The 17839-nt window shown below is 41.9% G+C and overlaps 1 protein-coding gene across 7 annotated transcripts in view; it reads left to right on the top strand.

Annotated features, from left to right (window-relative positions):
• The first annotated feature begins 9520 nt into the window (after positions 1 to 9520).
• LOC125304232 (A-kinase anchor protein 2) overlaps positions 9521 to 17839 on the top strand; it is a 104915-nt gene continuing 96596 nt past the window's right edge. For 5 of the 7 annotated variants that reach the window (XM_048258313.1, XM_048258312.1, XM_048258311.1 and 2 more), the window contains exon 1: positions 9521 to 9725. In XM_048258313.1, the coding sequence (XP_048114270.1) occupies positions 9700 to 9725 (26 nt within the window). In that variant the 5' untranslated portion in view covers positions 9521 to 9699. The remainder of the gene's footprint in view (positions 9726 to 17839) is intronic. The other 2 variants (XM_048258314.1, XM_048258315.1) reach the window with 2 other exon arrangements.

Genomic DNA, 17839 nt, shown 5'->3' with positions numbered 1-17839 from the left:
TTCTGAAAATGCAATGTTCTTTTTTTCAAATACCACACAAAACTGCAAACAGAAAGTGCAAGTGTTTTTATCTAGTTTTAGACACCTGTGCTAGCAACCTTAGCTTATAAAATAAAATAATGATAAAATAAATATTAATACACATTATAAAAAAATAAATGAAAAACATAAAAAACAGGTATGTGTGTGTGTTTCACACCAAATAAAAAATATTTCCTCTCATAACTTTTTAAACCTGGCAAACTAGGCATCAGGGTTAAGAAAGCAACACCATTGGATTTTATATCAACATTTCAAAAGGCCATGGCTTGAAAGTGGCCAGACTGTAAATGTAAAAATCCTACTGTAAATGTAAAATCTTTGAGTAAAACAAAAGTTTATGAAGGGGTAATTTACCCATCTAATTTGTCACTGGATGGCAAGCACCTCAAATTATGCACCTTTCAGTAAATACTGGATGAACATATTTAAGCAGGTTTACTTTCCCTTTTTTTCATATTACCCACATAACAAATTAACAGGAAAACACCCTAAGATGTTGCGGTTTAGTAATAGATTACTACAATATAGGCCTACAATAAAGTATTCTGGTCAAACAGTTCCTATCTGCGGGTAATCTGCAGTACCTGTAGTTCGCATCATATTAAGGGTGACTGTAGTTCTTTAGGAGCCCTATTTCTAATAGCCCTGCTGTCTGTACCACATCCATTACGGACACTATCATCAATGATTACCACTGCAACCTCCAAGTTAAGTTGGGGCAGAGGGTCTAAACAAGCATGGTATGCTTAGTGGACACCGCTTGTATACACGCACCTCCATTCACAGGACGCACCGCGACTATCACTGTCATAGACGATCGATCATAATCTCCAAAAAAGGATATTCTCCTTCAGAATTAGAATAGGTGAATAACATAGCTTTACCTAAGACTTCATCACACACGTGACGTTTTTCAACATTTGGTGTAGGGCCTATTTCTGCTTAATTTCTGCTTCAATTTCTGCAACACTATGGCCTGCATCGCCTCCGCTTGCCATTACAAATGCACGCCTTTGTGTTTCTCGTGGTGTAATACAAGTTATTTCCTGAAAACTTTGGCGAGCGATTTTGGGTTTGAATCAAGCTCTGGATGTCTTGCACATAGTGGAGCAGAGTAGGCCTACAAAAACAGAGATTTGTCACCGCATTCTGGATCTATCGCTCATTTTAATCAGTATCGTTGTTTGTCGCAATTAATAGCCTCAAGGGCCGGATTACATTATTATTTTGTCATACGTCGCGGGCCGGAATTGGGCAGGACGTGGGCCGGATTTGGCCCGCGAGCCGGGTGTTTGAGACCCCTGCTGTGTAGGGTGAAGGGAAGGAGTTTGGGTGGGACGCTAAGGACTAATCAATATTTTAAGATTACAAAATTGTCCCCACCAATATTTTAGCGAATTTATTTGTGCTGCTGATCATTCCGACAGCCAGCACAACAGCACAACAGTGAAACGTCATGTTTTGCTAAAAAACAGAGGTGGAGAGGGAAGGGTTATCTGACACGCTACAGTAGGCCTACACGCACGGAGAGTGTCAAAGCACAGGCTACTTGTTTGCACCGGCAGTCAAGCGAGCGGGTGTGTCAACGACAACGGTAAGAGGCTGTCTGCCAATACATAGCCTATCCCAAAAAAGGCCAGAGTAAAACATTGTGATATTCTCTTTGCCCTTCAGCATGTACATGTTTGCCCCTTTTTGTGGTTTGTAGATCAGCTATGCCGTCCAAAAATACGAAGCTTTTTCATTGCAGTCTAGGCAACTTAATTAGCCATACAAACTGGCAACTGGTGATCAGGCTTTCGAATGCGGATTTTACTGTGTAAAATAGCATTAGCTGTTAGGATATTACCCAGGTTATTGTCACAGCTAACCTAGCTTCTGTAATCTTTCAACCAAAGTTAGGAGTCATGTTGAATAAGAGTGTGCCGCACGGACAGTCACATAGGCTATAAGTCACCATCACTTACTTAGGCTAATGGGCTACCAATCTTGCAGTCGCAATACACAATGCATCCGAGACATTTTCCTGTTCCTATATTATGTTTATGTAGGCTAATGTATTTGTGAATGTAGCCTGCACAATGCAAAGAAATAAAAGATAAACTGGTGCATTTCCATACTCATAGAAACGAACATTGCTAAACACTTATCTGTTCTATGATCTCATCCCAGAAAGATTTTCTTTGACTTGTTAGTTTTTCGAACATTTATTTTATCTAATGACATAGCAAACTTGATGAATTGAAGTGTAGCCTAATAATTTAAATATCAATATGATGTAATCAAATGACTAAATATGTTTAGCTATTAGTAATCATGCAGATTATAAAATACTATGAATAATTATCAATATACATTTATAGTTTATATGAATTCCAAAATATGAAAAAGAAACCTATGACAACCATCACTTTCTGTGAGTGTGTGTGGAGGGCAGGATTTCACGGCGGCCACGTCGTTGCCTCTTGCGTTGGCCGTGAGGCCCCTTTGAAAATCAGAGGTTTACAGGCCACGTGGCCTTGGTGCCCCATTCTTTCAATATGCTTTGCGTCTTACTAATAGCGATTTTTATTTAGCCTGTGGCCTGTCAAAATAATCTTAGCATTCACAGCGCAAATTAATTTAGGCTACGTTTATACGGTGACGATGAAAAGAGAAGACGCAGAAGTGGCGTCGTCTTTCTTTTTTTTATTCATAAGCAGGGACGAAAGCATTCTCAGGGGAAATCTTTGTTTATATGAAGACGCGCAAGAGTATGTGATATTCGATTGGATATGCATTCCAGACCGCTGGGTGGTGGTGTGATAGAACCCCGTACATCACAAGCAGACATTCTAATTTGACAGTTTAGCCAGAGAGGTAATCAAGGATCTTTGGTTTAGCCGTTTTAGACGGGAGACGAACCCGGTCGCCTTCAAAACTCTACACTCCTGGAAGGAGTCTTCAGATTTTTTATGCCTTCAAGCCCCGATGGCGGGGTCGCCGTGTAAACGAAAGGCGCTTATGATAAAATATTTTTTCGTCTTCCTTCGCAATCGTTCTCGTATAAATGGCCCCTTAGTCTTTTACGCAGTGGAGAAAGTGACAGCGTAAGAAAGAAAGTGCGTCCAAATTCACCCATTCATCTCAGTTGAACTACTCGCGAAGTAGCCTAATCATCACACAGACATCAAAAGTATCACATGAAAGAGCTTTTTCTCAGCTTTTAAACAATGTTACCCGATAATTGCTGAGTTAACGGTTCGCGAGAAAAGTAAATTATATAATTCAATTTAATCATACATTCTACTGAAGGTTTTGCGTCCCATGATCTCCCAACCCATTCATCTCGGTGGAATACTTCACAAACCCTTCTTTTAACACACGACAAACCATATATCAGAATAAACAGCAGACCTTACCGAACACAAAGGTGTAAAGCAGTCCCCTGTACAGTTAGCCGTTCCAGAGTAATCCATTTTTGAATTTGCAGTAAATTTCGACATGCATGGATGTCTCCAAATTTGGGCTTTAAGTTTTACAATGTGTTTAAATTGTTCCACATGATTTCATAACGGGCCAAATACAAAATAAATGTTACAAATATCGCCTAGATATTGGTAAATCAGAGGACAGCTGACTGAGTTTGTGAAAGTAGTCTTGCCTAATGATCACAAAATGCTAAGCATGCATCTAGGCTATTTGAGTTTCTTAAAGCTGAGCTGTGGTTAAATTGTTCAATACATGATTTTATAACAGGCCAAATATAAAATAAATGTTATATATAGCCTAGATATTCGTAAATATTAGATGATCAGATGATTTACAGTTCTATGTAATATGTCATGTTTCATGTTTTTGTAATGTTTCATACAGTGAATGATGCAGGTCTACTGCAGTGAATAGGCTAAATAAATCTTTGATCATTTTTATAGCCTACTACTGTATAGTTAACTTTGGCCTTGGTGCCCTGACATGTGGCCTTTGTGACCCCCACCAAATATGCCCAACTGAAGGCCAAGTGGCCTTGCCCCCAGAATGGTGAAATTCCAAGCCTGGTGGAGGGTCAATCAAATTCTATGATTGCCACTGATGTGAATGATCTCACAAATCACACAAACCAAAAAATAAAAAATCGCAATAGTATCAAAAGAATCGAGATTCTAACCCCTTGCTATTGGTATTGAAACAATAATGTTGGTATCGTGACAACAGGAGTTGTGGATGTGTCCCCACCAAAGCTGAGACCAAACCTACGCCCTTGCGCCTGTGTACAATATAAAAGAAACCAACTGTAATCACAGACATCCGAGTGTGTGTGTGTGTGTGTGTGTGACATCGACGTGTGTGTGACACAGTGGCATTCCAAGTGTCTTAACACTTCAGCATCAAACACGACCTTGACTCTGTCCTCTGGGAGAGGTCCACCCACAGACCCACAGACAAGAACCAGTCAGTGATCGCAGGATTGCAACTGTTTGCATCAGACTGTCCCAACACTGAGACGGATTACACCGCCAAACCAAATAAAGGAACTAAAGGAACGCTCAGAAGCAGTCTGCCAGAGTGGTGTACTCACCCCGCACCCCGGGCACATTTAAAACAGCATGTATACCGCTCTGCTCAGCCAGGGCATATTTACAACAGTGTAATAGGTCCTCAGAATCCCTGTCTTAGCCAGGCTGCCCCCGGACTGCATTAGTGTTGGCCTTATTATTAGTGGCTCTGAGTAATGTGGTATCATTCTGGAGCTGAGGGACTCAAAGTTGATGACTTCTGATCACAGGGACTTAAATAGGTGAGGGGTGAAATAAGTGAGTACTTTCATTTGGGGTGGGGGGGGGGCAAATAAACTGTGCAAGCGTACTGTAACATCAGTTCTTCTTTAATAACAATATAATTATTTATCAGAACATAACGTGAGCTGGTCAGGCCTCTGCTGTTTTGTCTGGAAAGCAGCCATTGCTCGTTTGGATTCTCAGAGCCAGGCTGAAATATGCAGCAGAAACATATTTTGGTAATATAGATTTTAATTCAAGATACTTTTCCTCAGTGGTTTTTTATTGGAATGACATATCTGTTCAGTATACACTTAGTTAATTAAGTGGTTCTTGTGAGTTATGGTTTGTATATTATAATATTTGTTTATTTTCATTAGGCTATTGATCATTGATATTGCATTGACATTATTGTTTTTTGTTGCAAAATCCTAGTCATACCAACATTTTGAAACTGTTCACTGTTAATTTAAACTATTGTATTGTTTTTATTTGTAAGTCGCTTTGGAAAAAAGCGTCTGCCAAATCCCTTATTAACCATAACCATAATTAAGCAGAGCATTTTATATCTCATACAATTCCAAGAAATTCTAAAACAAGTACATATTGCCAATGGACAAGCATAATAGCACGATACAGTGTTCCTCTCTCTCACACACACACACACACACACAGACACACACAGACGTTGCCATCAGTGGTATGATTGTTAAACCAGAAGAACGTGTAAAAGCTTTCCATGTAACCGTAAAGCAATTGGGAGCACAGCAATATTATAACAACATGATCCAAGTGAATGAGAGAACGACCTCTAGTACATACAACATTAGTCTGCCTGTGTGCACATGTCATTCCATCTATGTTGCACACATCTATAAGGATAAAGTCCAAAATGATTACTTCAGTCACTGTCACAAAGGCAATGAGGCTTGTAATTATGTCATTATGTCTCTGAAACAATGACATTGTGACTGATACACTGGACAGAGATACATTAGATTTTCCCCAAAACACCAGTGATGACATTATCAACAATCAGTTGCTTTGAAGTACCAATTTCAGTCCCTCCAGGAATTTGCGATGTTGCGATCGCAACAATTAACGCAAATTCAGCAAATCCTCGTGAATTCTGGGCGACCTAGCAATTTTGTCCAAACACCGCAACTTTTTCGCAAATTTCCCCGTGGTTTCCCCGTGAAATTTCACCTACCACAACAGTCCCTCATGCAGAATATTAAGTCAGATGCCACACTCACTTCTGCAGACACCAGAGACTGCCCTATGTTCACTCCTCTGCAGTTTTATAATGACAATAAATAGAAGGCTAATGTTAATGATCTGCTTTACTTGTGCATCTCTCAACCTGGTGTTGCTAACCTACCTAGGCTATGAAAGTAAGTTAATTAAGGCCTACTTTTACTGACATTTGAGTAGGCTACAGTATGCAACCCATTGGCAAACGTTTACACCTGGAGATGTCTTTTAGCTCGTGTCATGTTTGCTAGTTTGTGGGCTCAGTTGTGTAGTGCTACCAAAATCATAGAAATGAATAACATTGCAAGACATTTACCTCTTCTGTGATCCAAGAATGATTTCATTGAGTTATTTTTTAACATTTATTTTAACTAATGATATAGAAACATCCCGAATTCCATCCACATATCGTAATGCACTATGCAAAAAGTTATTTCCACTCGTAGCCGAACACAGTGCAAGCCTTCCAATCCACTTAGAAATGTAACTAGATGTACCGCCGAGCGGTAGAAAATATGACCGCCGCCCAGTCCAGCACATTTTTTCCACAAAAATAAATCACGCTGAAAGGCCTATATGATTCTAACTGTCTCACTAAATTGCATTATCCACACTCAATTCTCACTGGTATCTGCTAGACAACAAGTACCAAAACATGATTAGTTCATAGATTTCACATGTAAAATTCATTTTATACAACCCCACCCCCATCTTGCCTGTTCATAATTCTGAGAAATTCTTGAATTGTGTGCATGTGTGCGTGTACATGTTTATGTTTATGTTTGTGTGTGTGTGTGTGTGTGTGTGTGCGTGCTTGTGTGTTTGCCTGCGTATGTGTGTTTGTGCATGTGCATGCATGCGTACATATGTCTACTGTGTGAGTATGTGTCATACGTATGATTACTGTGAATGTATGTGTGTGCGTGTGTATCTGTTTATGCACATGTGTGCACATGGAATGGGTTAAAATGACCCCCTGAGGCAAACATCACGGAAAAAATTGGTCATCCTAGGCCCTACGGTTCTCAAGATATTCACAGAAAACTGTGTCTGCCCTACCCTCCTTTCGGGGGGTCCAGTACAGCGGGGGGGCTACAGATCAAAACAAAAAAACGATGGTTCCATGCTATCCATGTGGGGTTACATGCTCACCAAGTTTCGTGTACCCCGGTCTTTCAGTGTCCCGGGAATCCTTGTTGGTGTACGGTCACTAAATGTACACATAAATTATTTTATTGTAAGGTCCCCCATGAACGAAAGTTCACAAAACTTGGCATGCATTTGGAGGGTGTCATAATGATCATACACTTTCAATTTCGTGCAGTTTTGACCATGTCAGCCAGAGATATTGTGATGAAAACACCTCATTTTTTGCTTTTTAATTTTTAACTAGGTGGCGCTATACATGAAATAAGTGGTAATGGGATGGGTTGACATGCCCCCTTAAGACCAACATACAAAAAAAAGGTGGACCTCCTAGGCCCCTACGGTTCTCGAGATATTCACAGAAAACTGTCTCCGGCCACCTACAGGCCAGTTGGTGTATAGTAACATAAATTAATTTATTGTGTGGCCCCCCATGAACGGAATTCCACGAAACTTGGCGTGCATTCAAAGGGTGTCATAATGATCCTACACTTCCAATTTCGTGCAGTTTTGACCATGTTAGGTCACAGATACCTGCGATTACAACACCTCATTTTTACTTTTTTGTGTTTAACTAGGTGGCGCTATACATGAAATGAGTGGTTATGGAATGGGTTGACATGGCCCCTTGAGATCAACATACAAAAAAATGGTCCTCCTAAACCTTACGGTTCTCGATATTCACAAAAAACTGTGTCTGCCCTACCCTCCTTTCGGGGGGTGCAGTCCAGCGGGGGGGCTACAGATCAAAACGAAAAATGATGGTTCCATGCTATCCATGTGGGGTTACATGCCCACCAAGTTTCGTCTACCCCGGTCTTTCAGTGTCCCGGGAATCCTTGACGGAAATTTGGAGCTGCGCGGCGGTCATAATTACGCTACTCTCACGTCCATAAAGTGGCAGGCAGTCAATTAGACGTACACACCACCAATGTAATAACATTAAAGAAAAGTGTAGTCTAATAGTTTAAATCAATATACAATTACTAGATACTTAGTTGGCTATTAGTAATTATGCAAGTCACAGAATATGAATTATTACAAACATATGAACTTAATATGAATTACAACATATATGAATGTATTTAAACATGACATGATTCCATCTTTTTAGGGGGCTGTCTTTTTTGGACAGTTCTACGTAAAGGTTATACTGCTTTGTGAATTACCCCAGTCAAAGTATTTACACAAATAAAGTAGGCCTACCTTGATTTTCTGTAACCCTTACTATTTACCTTTACTTATCCTTTTTAATAAGCATCAAGATGATCAGTGTGATTTTCATCTTACTAACCTTAATTGCCCTCAATTAAAAAAAAAAAAATCTATTTTTGCAATTTTCACTTCCTCCCGCAATTTCTTCGCAACAACCAGCTAAAAACACCGCAACTTCCATCGCAATTTTTTAGAAAAGTTGTCGCGAAATCAGGCATTTTAGATCACAACAATCTCAAAAAATCCTTGCGAAATCCTGGAGGGACTGAATTATACAATGAAGACATTTGTCATATGGACATGAAAAGACTGTGCATAGAAAGGTCTTCTAAATTGATCCATAGTTGTAAATAACTGCTGTAAACTTAGCAGATTAATTCACTTGCATTACCCTAATTACTTATGTTTCCCTCAAATATAATTTATAGGCCAATTTACTTTTCTCTAAACAATAATTGGGCCTAAATTCTACATCATCTATATATGGGACAAGATCGATCCACAATAAGGATTTCTGTGTGGAAGACAAATGATGTGTGTGCAGGCTTACTCTAGGGATAGCTCCATGGCAGAGTTATGTAATTGTGCGTCCTCATTGCTAATTCTCTAAACACTTGTGCTTTATAAACACACCAAGAGGCGTTTGTGAAGCATCAGGAGTGTCGAAGTACATCAGAGCATCTGAGCCATGAAGCAGAGACTCAGCTCAGGCTCTTGTGGATTAACCACAGGCTTGACCACTTGACTAGTATGTCATAGCACATCTCAGTATCTGCCCTTGCCCTACCCAGCAGTGGAGGAACCAAGGTGAGGGTGTTGTCTATACCAATAAAATGAGAAATAAACTGGCAATGAACCTCCTTCTTTATCTCTGGTGTTGGTCTCTCTCTCTCTCTCTCCGTCTCGCTTTCTCTCTCCCACTCTCTCTATGTATTTCCTGCTCTCTCTCTCCTTCTCTCTCTGTTCCTGTTTTCCGTTTCTTCTGTTCTTTGTCGCTCTTTGTCCCTCCCCAGTCTCTCTCTCTCTCTCTCTCTCTCTCTCTCTCTCTCCTGCAGGGGACATTGTTGAGATGCAAACTGCTAGCAAACACAGAGACTGATTCTGACGGCAAGAGGAGGAGGAGGAGGATATCTCTCATCCTACCAGGTGAAGGAGTCAAGCAGCAACGTGGGATTGAGCAGGAGAGGAGGGAGAGTGAGGTGTGTGTGTGTGTGTGTGTATGAAAGTGGGTGGGAGAGAGAGAGAGAGAGCGTGAGAGAAGATTGCCATCACAGGACATACCTGTATGGAGGATTCTACCTTAAATTCAGAGTGAGTACATTTCATACTGTATACCTTTCATTCTCTCTCTCTCTCTCTCTCTTCTTCTCTCCTCCCACGGCAGAATCGGACATCATGGAAAGGTTACCATGGTGACAAGCAGGGAGGCAGGTTGCAACAGCCGTTTCCCTCTCTGCCATCACCGCTGTGTACACGCGTGTGTGAGTGTGTGTGTGTGTGTGTTTATGTGTGTCAGCTTAATTTGTGTGGACATGCTTTGAACATGAGCCCGATTTATACACTTCCTGCCTATCAGTCAGCTCAGGCACTGAGTTTGCCTGTGTGGGATTTCCATGAGGGAGGCAGACCGGCTAGCATGAGCACGCTATCGCTAACATGCTTCAGACAGGCTGTCGCAGGTGGACATGACCACTGTGTCTCGTCATGGGTGTTGTCCACTGATTCAGCACAATAAGGACTTGTCTGGGTGAGCCAGCCTTGGGGGAAAATGGGTCATTGTGCTCCTCTCGCAGACAGACAGTGACAGCACTCCAAAGCTGCCAGGGACGTCAGGAGATTTAGGTAAGGAGTGACGGAAAAAGAAACATGTCTGTGTGACAGATGCAGAGCATGGAGAAGCGCATGGAATATTCCTAGCCTTTTTCTTACTCTCGGTTTTCTTTCTTACTCGGTCTTTCTGGGGTTTTTTTGGTACTACAAACAAATATAAATAAATAAATAAATAAATAAGAGATATTTTGGGAGTGCTGTTTGGTTAGGACACCAGTGAAGGTGAAGCTCATTCTGTCTATCCTCCTCAGAGTTCCTCCAATGGGAGGGTCTGTCACTTGTGATGTCATTAGACAACAGGAGGGCATACAGTGACAGCAATTAGTGTGTGTGGAAAGTGTTGAATGATGACAGCTGTGTGTTTATCCATGCATGCAGTTCTGCATTTGTGACATTTATGACTACATTTCCCATGATACACTAAACCAGGAACAGACTTTCTGAAATTGTCCTCTTAGACCCACTAAGGGAGGCACAGAGAGAAGTGTGATCACCATGGTAGCTGACCCTCTCCCAGGGAACAAGTAGAAGAGTATCCCCCTACTGCGGTTAGCTCCATTTTCTCCACTGGAATAGATCCATTGGACAGGTCAAGGCCAGATCCAATGGGAGACATTCTGCAACCTGAGTGTGAAAAGCACAGGTCAGTCTTAAGCATTGAAAATGACCAGCTACTATTTTAATAGCAGAGAAACCCCCCTACAAATCTTGTTGATTCACTTGAATTTGATGGCTTTTCCTGGTGTGACCCACAAATATATAAGTTTGTGGTAAATTACTGTTTCGAACACAATAGATTTGTGGTTTACAATTCAATTAAACGTGCAGCTTTATTTCAGGGCAGTGCCTTTTACTACACTTTAGTGGATTTTTGCCTTAGGACAAGAGTATACAGACGTTTAAGACCAGTCAATGGTTACTTAAAGCAGAATGTCTGAGTGGCAATAAATAAAACACAATAACGCTCCTTAGAGAAGAAATGTAGACTGCAAAGAGAACCACTGAGCTTGCGGAGCGTCCAAAGGAAATGCTCGACATCTGCTTCTCATCTTACAACGAGATTCTCCTAAAATAGATGCTTCAGTTCAGAGCAAAGAAATGCACATTTGAAAAAGGGAAGTTGGTAGTCAGACAAAAATGTTTATTTCTCAGATTCTCTGGCCAGGGTCAGATTGAGCTGCAGTGTAAACTTTAGGTTTAATGTCTGTAATTCTGTAACTCTCACTGTTGTCTCGCAAACAATGAGTGGAGATGAAGAAAAGATAATTGAATAACTATGTGACTATGCAATGCCGCTTGGATCTTTGTCCAAATAGTCGGAGAATTGCACATGGACAGACAGTTGCATTTAATGAGCATTCCAATTCTCTGAGCCGTGAAATGTGTCCATGCAGACGCAGTGATGTTGGAGCTGGACCCTGGGTCACATGACGACTGGGAGAGAAAGAGTAGCTATAACTCTTAGCACGAGGACAGGTCAAGTCAAACACCTCTCAGCTCAGCTGCTCCCTGCCAGCGTTTAAAAAGTACAAAAATCCACTGGGTCAGGCAGAGACGTCATCTTCCTGAGAATAAAAGCCAATGTGAACAGTAAGCACAGTGGACTGCTGTAGCCAATCAAACACTCAGCAAGTGACAATACCTGTGATTCACTAACCACAGGAATTTAGCTTTGACTGGGAAGAAAGCGGACTAAATTAAATTAAAGACTACAAATCCAATTGACTCCCATAAAACTTCTCTCATCCCATCCAAAGAAATCATCATCTCTTGGAGGAGAAAGAGATGGACCAGAGATGGACTACAGTCTAGTCCAAACCTCTCTGGTCTTTCTTGTTCTCAGCCTCTGGAGGCTTCCTCTGCGCAGGAGGAGCCCAGGTGCTGATGGGATAGTTGAGGAGAGGGGAGAGACAGGACATGGATGGTGGCCAGGAGGCATCTTTAAGCCGCTGTGAGGGGCAGGGATGTGATTTATGGCTTCCTGTTGGAGAGGAGCTGCAGCTGCTCACTCGCTGTCTCGCAGGGACCCCCTGACTCATGCAAATGCAAGCGCACTGCAGCGTAGCCAATACACAGTATACTCCTGCACAGAGAGTTCTCAAGCAAAACGTGGGCTGCTCTAGATGTGGAACAAATTAAAAAAAGAGCAGCTTTTTAGGAGTGTGTATTCTAGCTGAGTAAACATTCTGCAAGGCACACTGAGGAATCCAGAACAACTAAAAAAAAGGGCCCAGACTTGGTCAAAGTTGGAAATACAACATCTCCAAACTTAATCTTAAAGGGACACCAGGCAATGTTTTCGTGTTAATTAATCATCTTCGTAAGTCGGTATATGGTTAAATGACTCATTACGGGGTGAATGAAGGCTCTCTCGCCCGCCCCTACTGCCTGTAGGAAGAATATCCCACTTGCAAGTTCGGTGTATCCTACCCGCCGACCGAAGCAGGATCAGTTTACAGCACAGAGGCAGGCTAACGAAACGCTAGAGATTGTTGCAAACGTGTGTATAATGGCAGAGCCGGTGAAGAAGCAGCGAAAACCCTTGATGGAAGACGCAAAGAAAAGGAAAAGAGCTTCAGACCGAGCGAGGGGGAGTTTCGTAGAGAAAAAGCATCAGGCTTGCCTGGTGTCCCTTTAAAGGTGCTCTAAGCAATGTTACATGGTAACTAAAACTTGTTGTCACATACAGCAAACATCATCTCACCATGTGCTAGCTGCATGTGCCCTGACACTGTAAAAAAATGTGGTCTCTGTGGACAGCCTAGGCTCCAAAAACAGCAACAAAAACAACCTGGTCCAGCCTGGACCATAAAAACATAACAAACTGTTCCAGCCAATCAATGAGATGCGTGTTTAAGAGAGTTTCCATTGCACAGGACGTTATTTTGTTTTAACGTCAACAGAACTGACGTTACCCAACATCGCTTAAAGCGCCTTTAATGCATGAGTGTCATATATAGTTGTCAGCTAAGAATATCCATCAGACTTCATTCTGATTATGCCCGCTCATCTGACAAGCAGGCCATGTGTTCAATTGTGACAATTGTTGCTGCATGCAATTTCACACCATTTTATCTGAGATCTGCAGCTGGAGTCCATGTTTTTGTTGGTGTCAGGTGATAGAGTGAATGAATGCTTTACAAACATAGGAGTAAGATGTTTCCCCAAGTTGTTTTTTATGAAACCTTGATGAGGATCTGCAGTACACTTGCTTGGTCACGTGCTGCCTATTCAACCAGAACATATGCACCTAAAACTCAAATTTGCATGATTTCTGGCGCAAATAAGTGTGTGTACATATCAGTGGTATGTAAACATCACTGTTGGGAACTTATTCATAGTTTTGTAATATAATTGCTGTCCTCAGTAAGTGTAAATACTGACTCACCATCCTTTGCTAATTAAAAGAATGAAAAAATGGTGTTTGAAGTTTCGGTAATAACAACATAAAGATCCTTAACCAAATGGTTATTTGATTACAAGTATACAGCTAAACAAAAACAAGCTTTGTGGCATGTAAGGGACTTTGGTCTCTATACTGTTGGTTTGATGTCATGACGTCAGCAGGTCAGGGAGCAAGATGGATTTTGAAGAAAAATAAAAACAAATTGCAAATTCATAACAAGCCCTGGTGGCATGTGAGAGACATAGGCTTTATGCCGCACATTTATTTGCCATTTAAATGTTAATTGAATGCTGAATGTCAAACTAACTTTATACTGTTTATTATTAGAATGGCAGCATTGTATTTATTATTGTGGCTGATATAAATCTGGGGCCGTATTCACAAAGCCTTTTATCTCACCACTAGGAGTACTCCTAAATCGCACTAAAAGATTTTATCTAGGAGTTTTCTCTTAAAAGTTATTCACAAAGCCTTTCAGACCTACTCTTAGTAAGGAAAAATGACAACTCCTAAACTAAGAGTGAGTCTTCGTTGCTATGGATGACGTCATTACTCATGCACGAGCTTGACTGAAGTGACCACCTTGATTGGCTGATGATTGTAACGCCGGAATGATTCCAAACACCTCCCTTACGATGATGAGTGACAGGTGACAGGTCTGAGAATGCGGCGCCACACAAGTAGTGCGAAGGACGGAAGATGATGAATAACTGAATAAAAAGGCCTAGCCTAAATGAATAAAGAGTAAGGCAAAACAAATAGCCTAGTAGCCTAATGAAACATAGGCCTACGGATTGATGCAGTATCTTTGCAACATTATTAAATGAATCTGTCACCATATGCCTATGTTTGCAAAGAGGAGAACATTTTAATTTGATTCACAATGAAACGTTACATTTAATTTACATGTTGACAATGAGTCATTTTGGTTGTTGGTGGTGGCATTATTGCATCCCTTTTATGCCTACAATGCAAAATTGTTCCCTCGCGATTGGAAGCTCCTGTTATGCATACGCATTTCAAAACATCGCGACGTGAAATGCCGCAAAAAGCTGTTTGTGAATAGGTCTTAGTGAGTTAGGAGTCCTCTTGACTTCATTTAAGATGTCCCAGACTTACAGTAGGTGCTACTTTTAGATCTAAAATGCTTCGTGAATTACTTTTAGTGAAAAAAATTAGGAGTCCTAAAGTTAGGAGTGACACGCCCATTATTTTTAGGAGTTGCTCCTAAATTCGCCACTTAGGAGCTACAGTACTTTTAGCCTTAAAATTCTTTGTGAATACGGCCCCTGATCCTCAGGTGGAAAGGAAAACGTTCCTGGCATATTTTGTTCATCTAAAAAGTTAAGAGTTCCTGTAAGATGATTCAAGCACAAATATTTATCTTTTAAGTTAAACTTATTATAGGATGTTGTGGCTGCTGTGTGTCGGTTGTGTGAACCTCACTGTGAAGTCCATGACCAGAGAGAGTGAGAGCCCCAGTGTTTGTGTTTCTTATTTAGATGTAGACATTGCCGGATTTGCTCCTGGCTAACATCTCAAACCCCAGTGACCTCAGATGATATCAGCACATGTCTAAAAAGTTCAAACTTACAAAAAAAAAAAAAAAAAATGGCAGCCACTTTGGTGTTTACATAGCCCCAACGAAGAGGTCTTCCTGCCAAAAGCACTGACACGCTCCAGAACCAATCAGGCCATAAACATAGAGATCACCAACGTGGGGAAACGTTCGGCCTCCAGCGGAGAGGCCTCAGATTTACCGTGTGTGTGTGTGTGAGTGTGTGTGTGTGTGTGTGTGAGTGTCTGTGTCTGTGTGCGTGTGTGTGTGTGTGTGTGTGTGCATGTGTGTGTGTGTGTGTGCCCCTCGCTGGCCAATGGTGCTGGACATATTAACATCGCTTTCCCATGTAAACCCATCTCGCCGTCTGGTCGAGTGCACTGTTTATTTTCAGTAAGGATTCTTGTTCTGCTGTCTTCATTCAGTGGAGAGGCCTCAAGGAGTGCAGTTCTATGACAGAGGGCCATATTGAGGAGGCTACAGTAATATGTGATGAATTAAACTGTAGATACTCTAGCTGTCAGGAAGAGTGAGGGTAGGACCTCACTGGCACTCACAAGCTCTGAGGTACTCTAAACACTCATGTCTTCAGGCTGGCATATTCATTATGATATTGGACTCATTAGATAATGTAGCAGATGATATGAGTATTAAGTCATTTAGCGCTTTAGGAATTGTGTTTGTATTTCCAGATTTGAATTCCAGAACTGTTGAAACACTGACAAAGCATACTATAGTAATGTGATCATTCCTGTGACTCGTGTGACAGCCTAGCCCAAGACCCCTACAAATGCTTACTTAACCATTACTAGCCTGTGACTAAAGCCAATACAAGCCAGGCTAGTCGGACTCAAGCCAATGCTAGTTTTTGATCCAAAGCAAATGCTAGCCTGTGGCCTAGCCAATGCTGGCCTGTCCAAAGGTTAGCCTTAGCTTTAACCTGTGACCTAAGCCAATGCTGTCTTGTGCTTTGATTTAAGTCTGTACAGTGTACACTGTCATTATACAGTCCATCTCTCGACAGTCACTGTGCATTATAACAAGGTCTGCTGAGCAACATGTTCCATATGGGTTCAAGTGAGTGGAAACTTCTCTCTTTGACATCTGCAATGGGCCATGCTCCACGACGTAGCCACCTCCCCCAAAAGCCACACAAAATGAGCCATGCTCCACGACGCAGCCACCTCCCCCAAACCCACAATACATAATTGATCACTTTATGTTGTTTTGAGCAGCATCTCTTTCTGGTAACCCCAACATCGCTGTATGAGTTCAGCAGTTCAGTCCTGAATGCAACACATGCTCAGGGTTAACTTAATTAGCGCTTCAGCACAATTATTTTGACTGGGGACACATGGGGAATTCCAGTCGCAGACCAAACACTCTTTGTATGGAAGGTGACACCTTTCTAATGATCTGTGCTGACTTTAAAGGGGCAGCTAGAAAACCCTACCCCCTCCTTCTCCAGTTGCCTGTTTATTTACCCTCAGATTCCCAGCGTTCAGAGCGTCGCACATCTGGAAGGAATTACCTCCGCGCGCTCTACGTTGGCGAGGTGATGAGGTCAGCGCGACGAGGCTAACAGAGACGCTTTTGTCTGCTGATGCCGACATGGTGACGTCACCCACTCCTTGAGTGGAAAGAGGGAGAGAGAGAGAGAGAGAGAGAGAGGGAAAAGGAAGAGAGAAAAGGGGATAAGAGAGAGAGGAAAAGAGACTGCAGCCTCCAAGGGCTGCTTGGCATATGGAGCTCACTGATCCTAAAAGCCAATAACCCCACAGAGAGTCCAAACTCTTCTCAAGCACTCAGAAACAAATGATGTGACAAATGATGTGGTAGTGTTGGGGAAACAGGACGTGTGGGTATTGAAACTACGGTGCAGAAGGCCACAAGTTGCCTAATAATTCCCTTCCCATTCAAACCAAGTCTGTTAAATGTGATGGCTGACAAGGATGTTGACATCCCTAGTCCAGTTAGGTATCTGAATGCATAGCCCTTTATAAATATAGTATCTTGCAGCACAAGATTAACATTTAATCTCTGGAACACTTTTAGCTAATAGTTAAATGTTTAGTAAACACTTCAGCGTTCTGGTCGGAGTAAACAGACTAAACGTGGAGCTCATTTCGTTGAGTGATATTAACCAGAGCCAGAGCAGAGTCCTCTCCAGGCAGCCAGGGACCTCCTGTTGAAAGCCGCCCCAGGAGAAGCCTCCTCTGCCTGGCAGCACGGTGGTGGCGGTGTGCTCTGCTGCTGCTGCTACTGCTGTGCACTCTGTGGCTTTTTCGCCTATTTCAAGAAGTTACGTGAACGACCAGGCATTTCCTCTGTGCACCGATGTTAACTGGCGCGGCGATTTACGACTTGCATCGGCCATGTGGAACTACTGTGGATAAATATATGAAACAGTGGCAGGCCTGCTGAGTGTTCTATCTCCTTCTCCATTCCTCTCTCTGTCTTCTCTGTATCTCTCTCTCTGTCTTTCCTCTATCTCTCTTCTTCCCTCTATCTCTCTGTGTCCCCTCTATCCCTCTCTCCTTCCCTCTATCTCTCTCTTCTTCTCCCCTCTATCTCTCTATCCTTCTACAGTATCTCTCTCTTTCTCTCCATTTGTTTTCACTTTCTCTCTCT

Source organism: Alosa alosa, chromosome 12 (genome assembly GCF_017589495.1).
Source record: "Alosa alosa isolate M-15738 ecotype Scorff River chromosome 12, AALO_Geno_1.1, whole genome shotgun sequence".
In the NCBI taxonomy this organism is placed as follows: domain Eukaryota; kingdom Metazoa; phylum Chordata; class Actinopteri; order Clupeiformes; family Clupeidae; genus Alosa; species Alosa alosa.
This window is presented reverse-complemented; position numbering and strand designations above follow the sequence as displayed.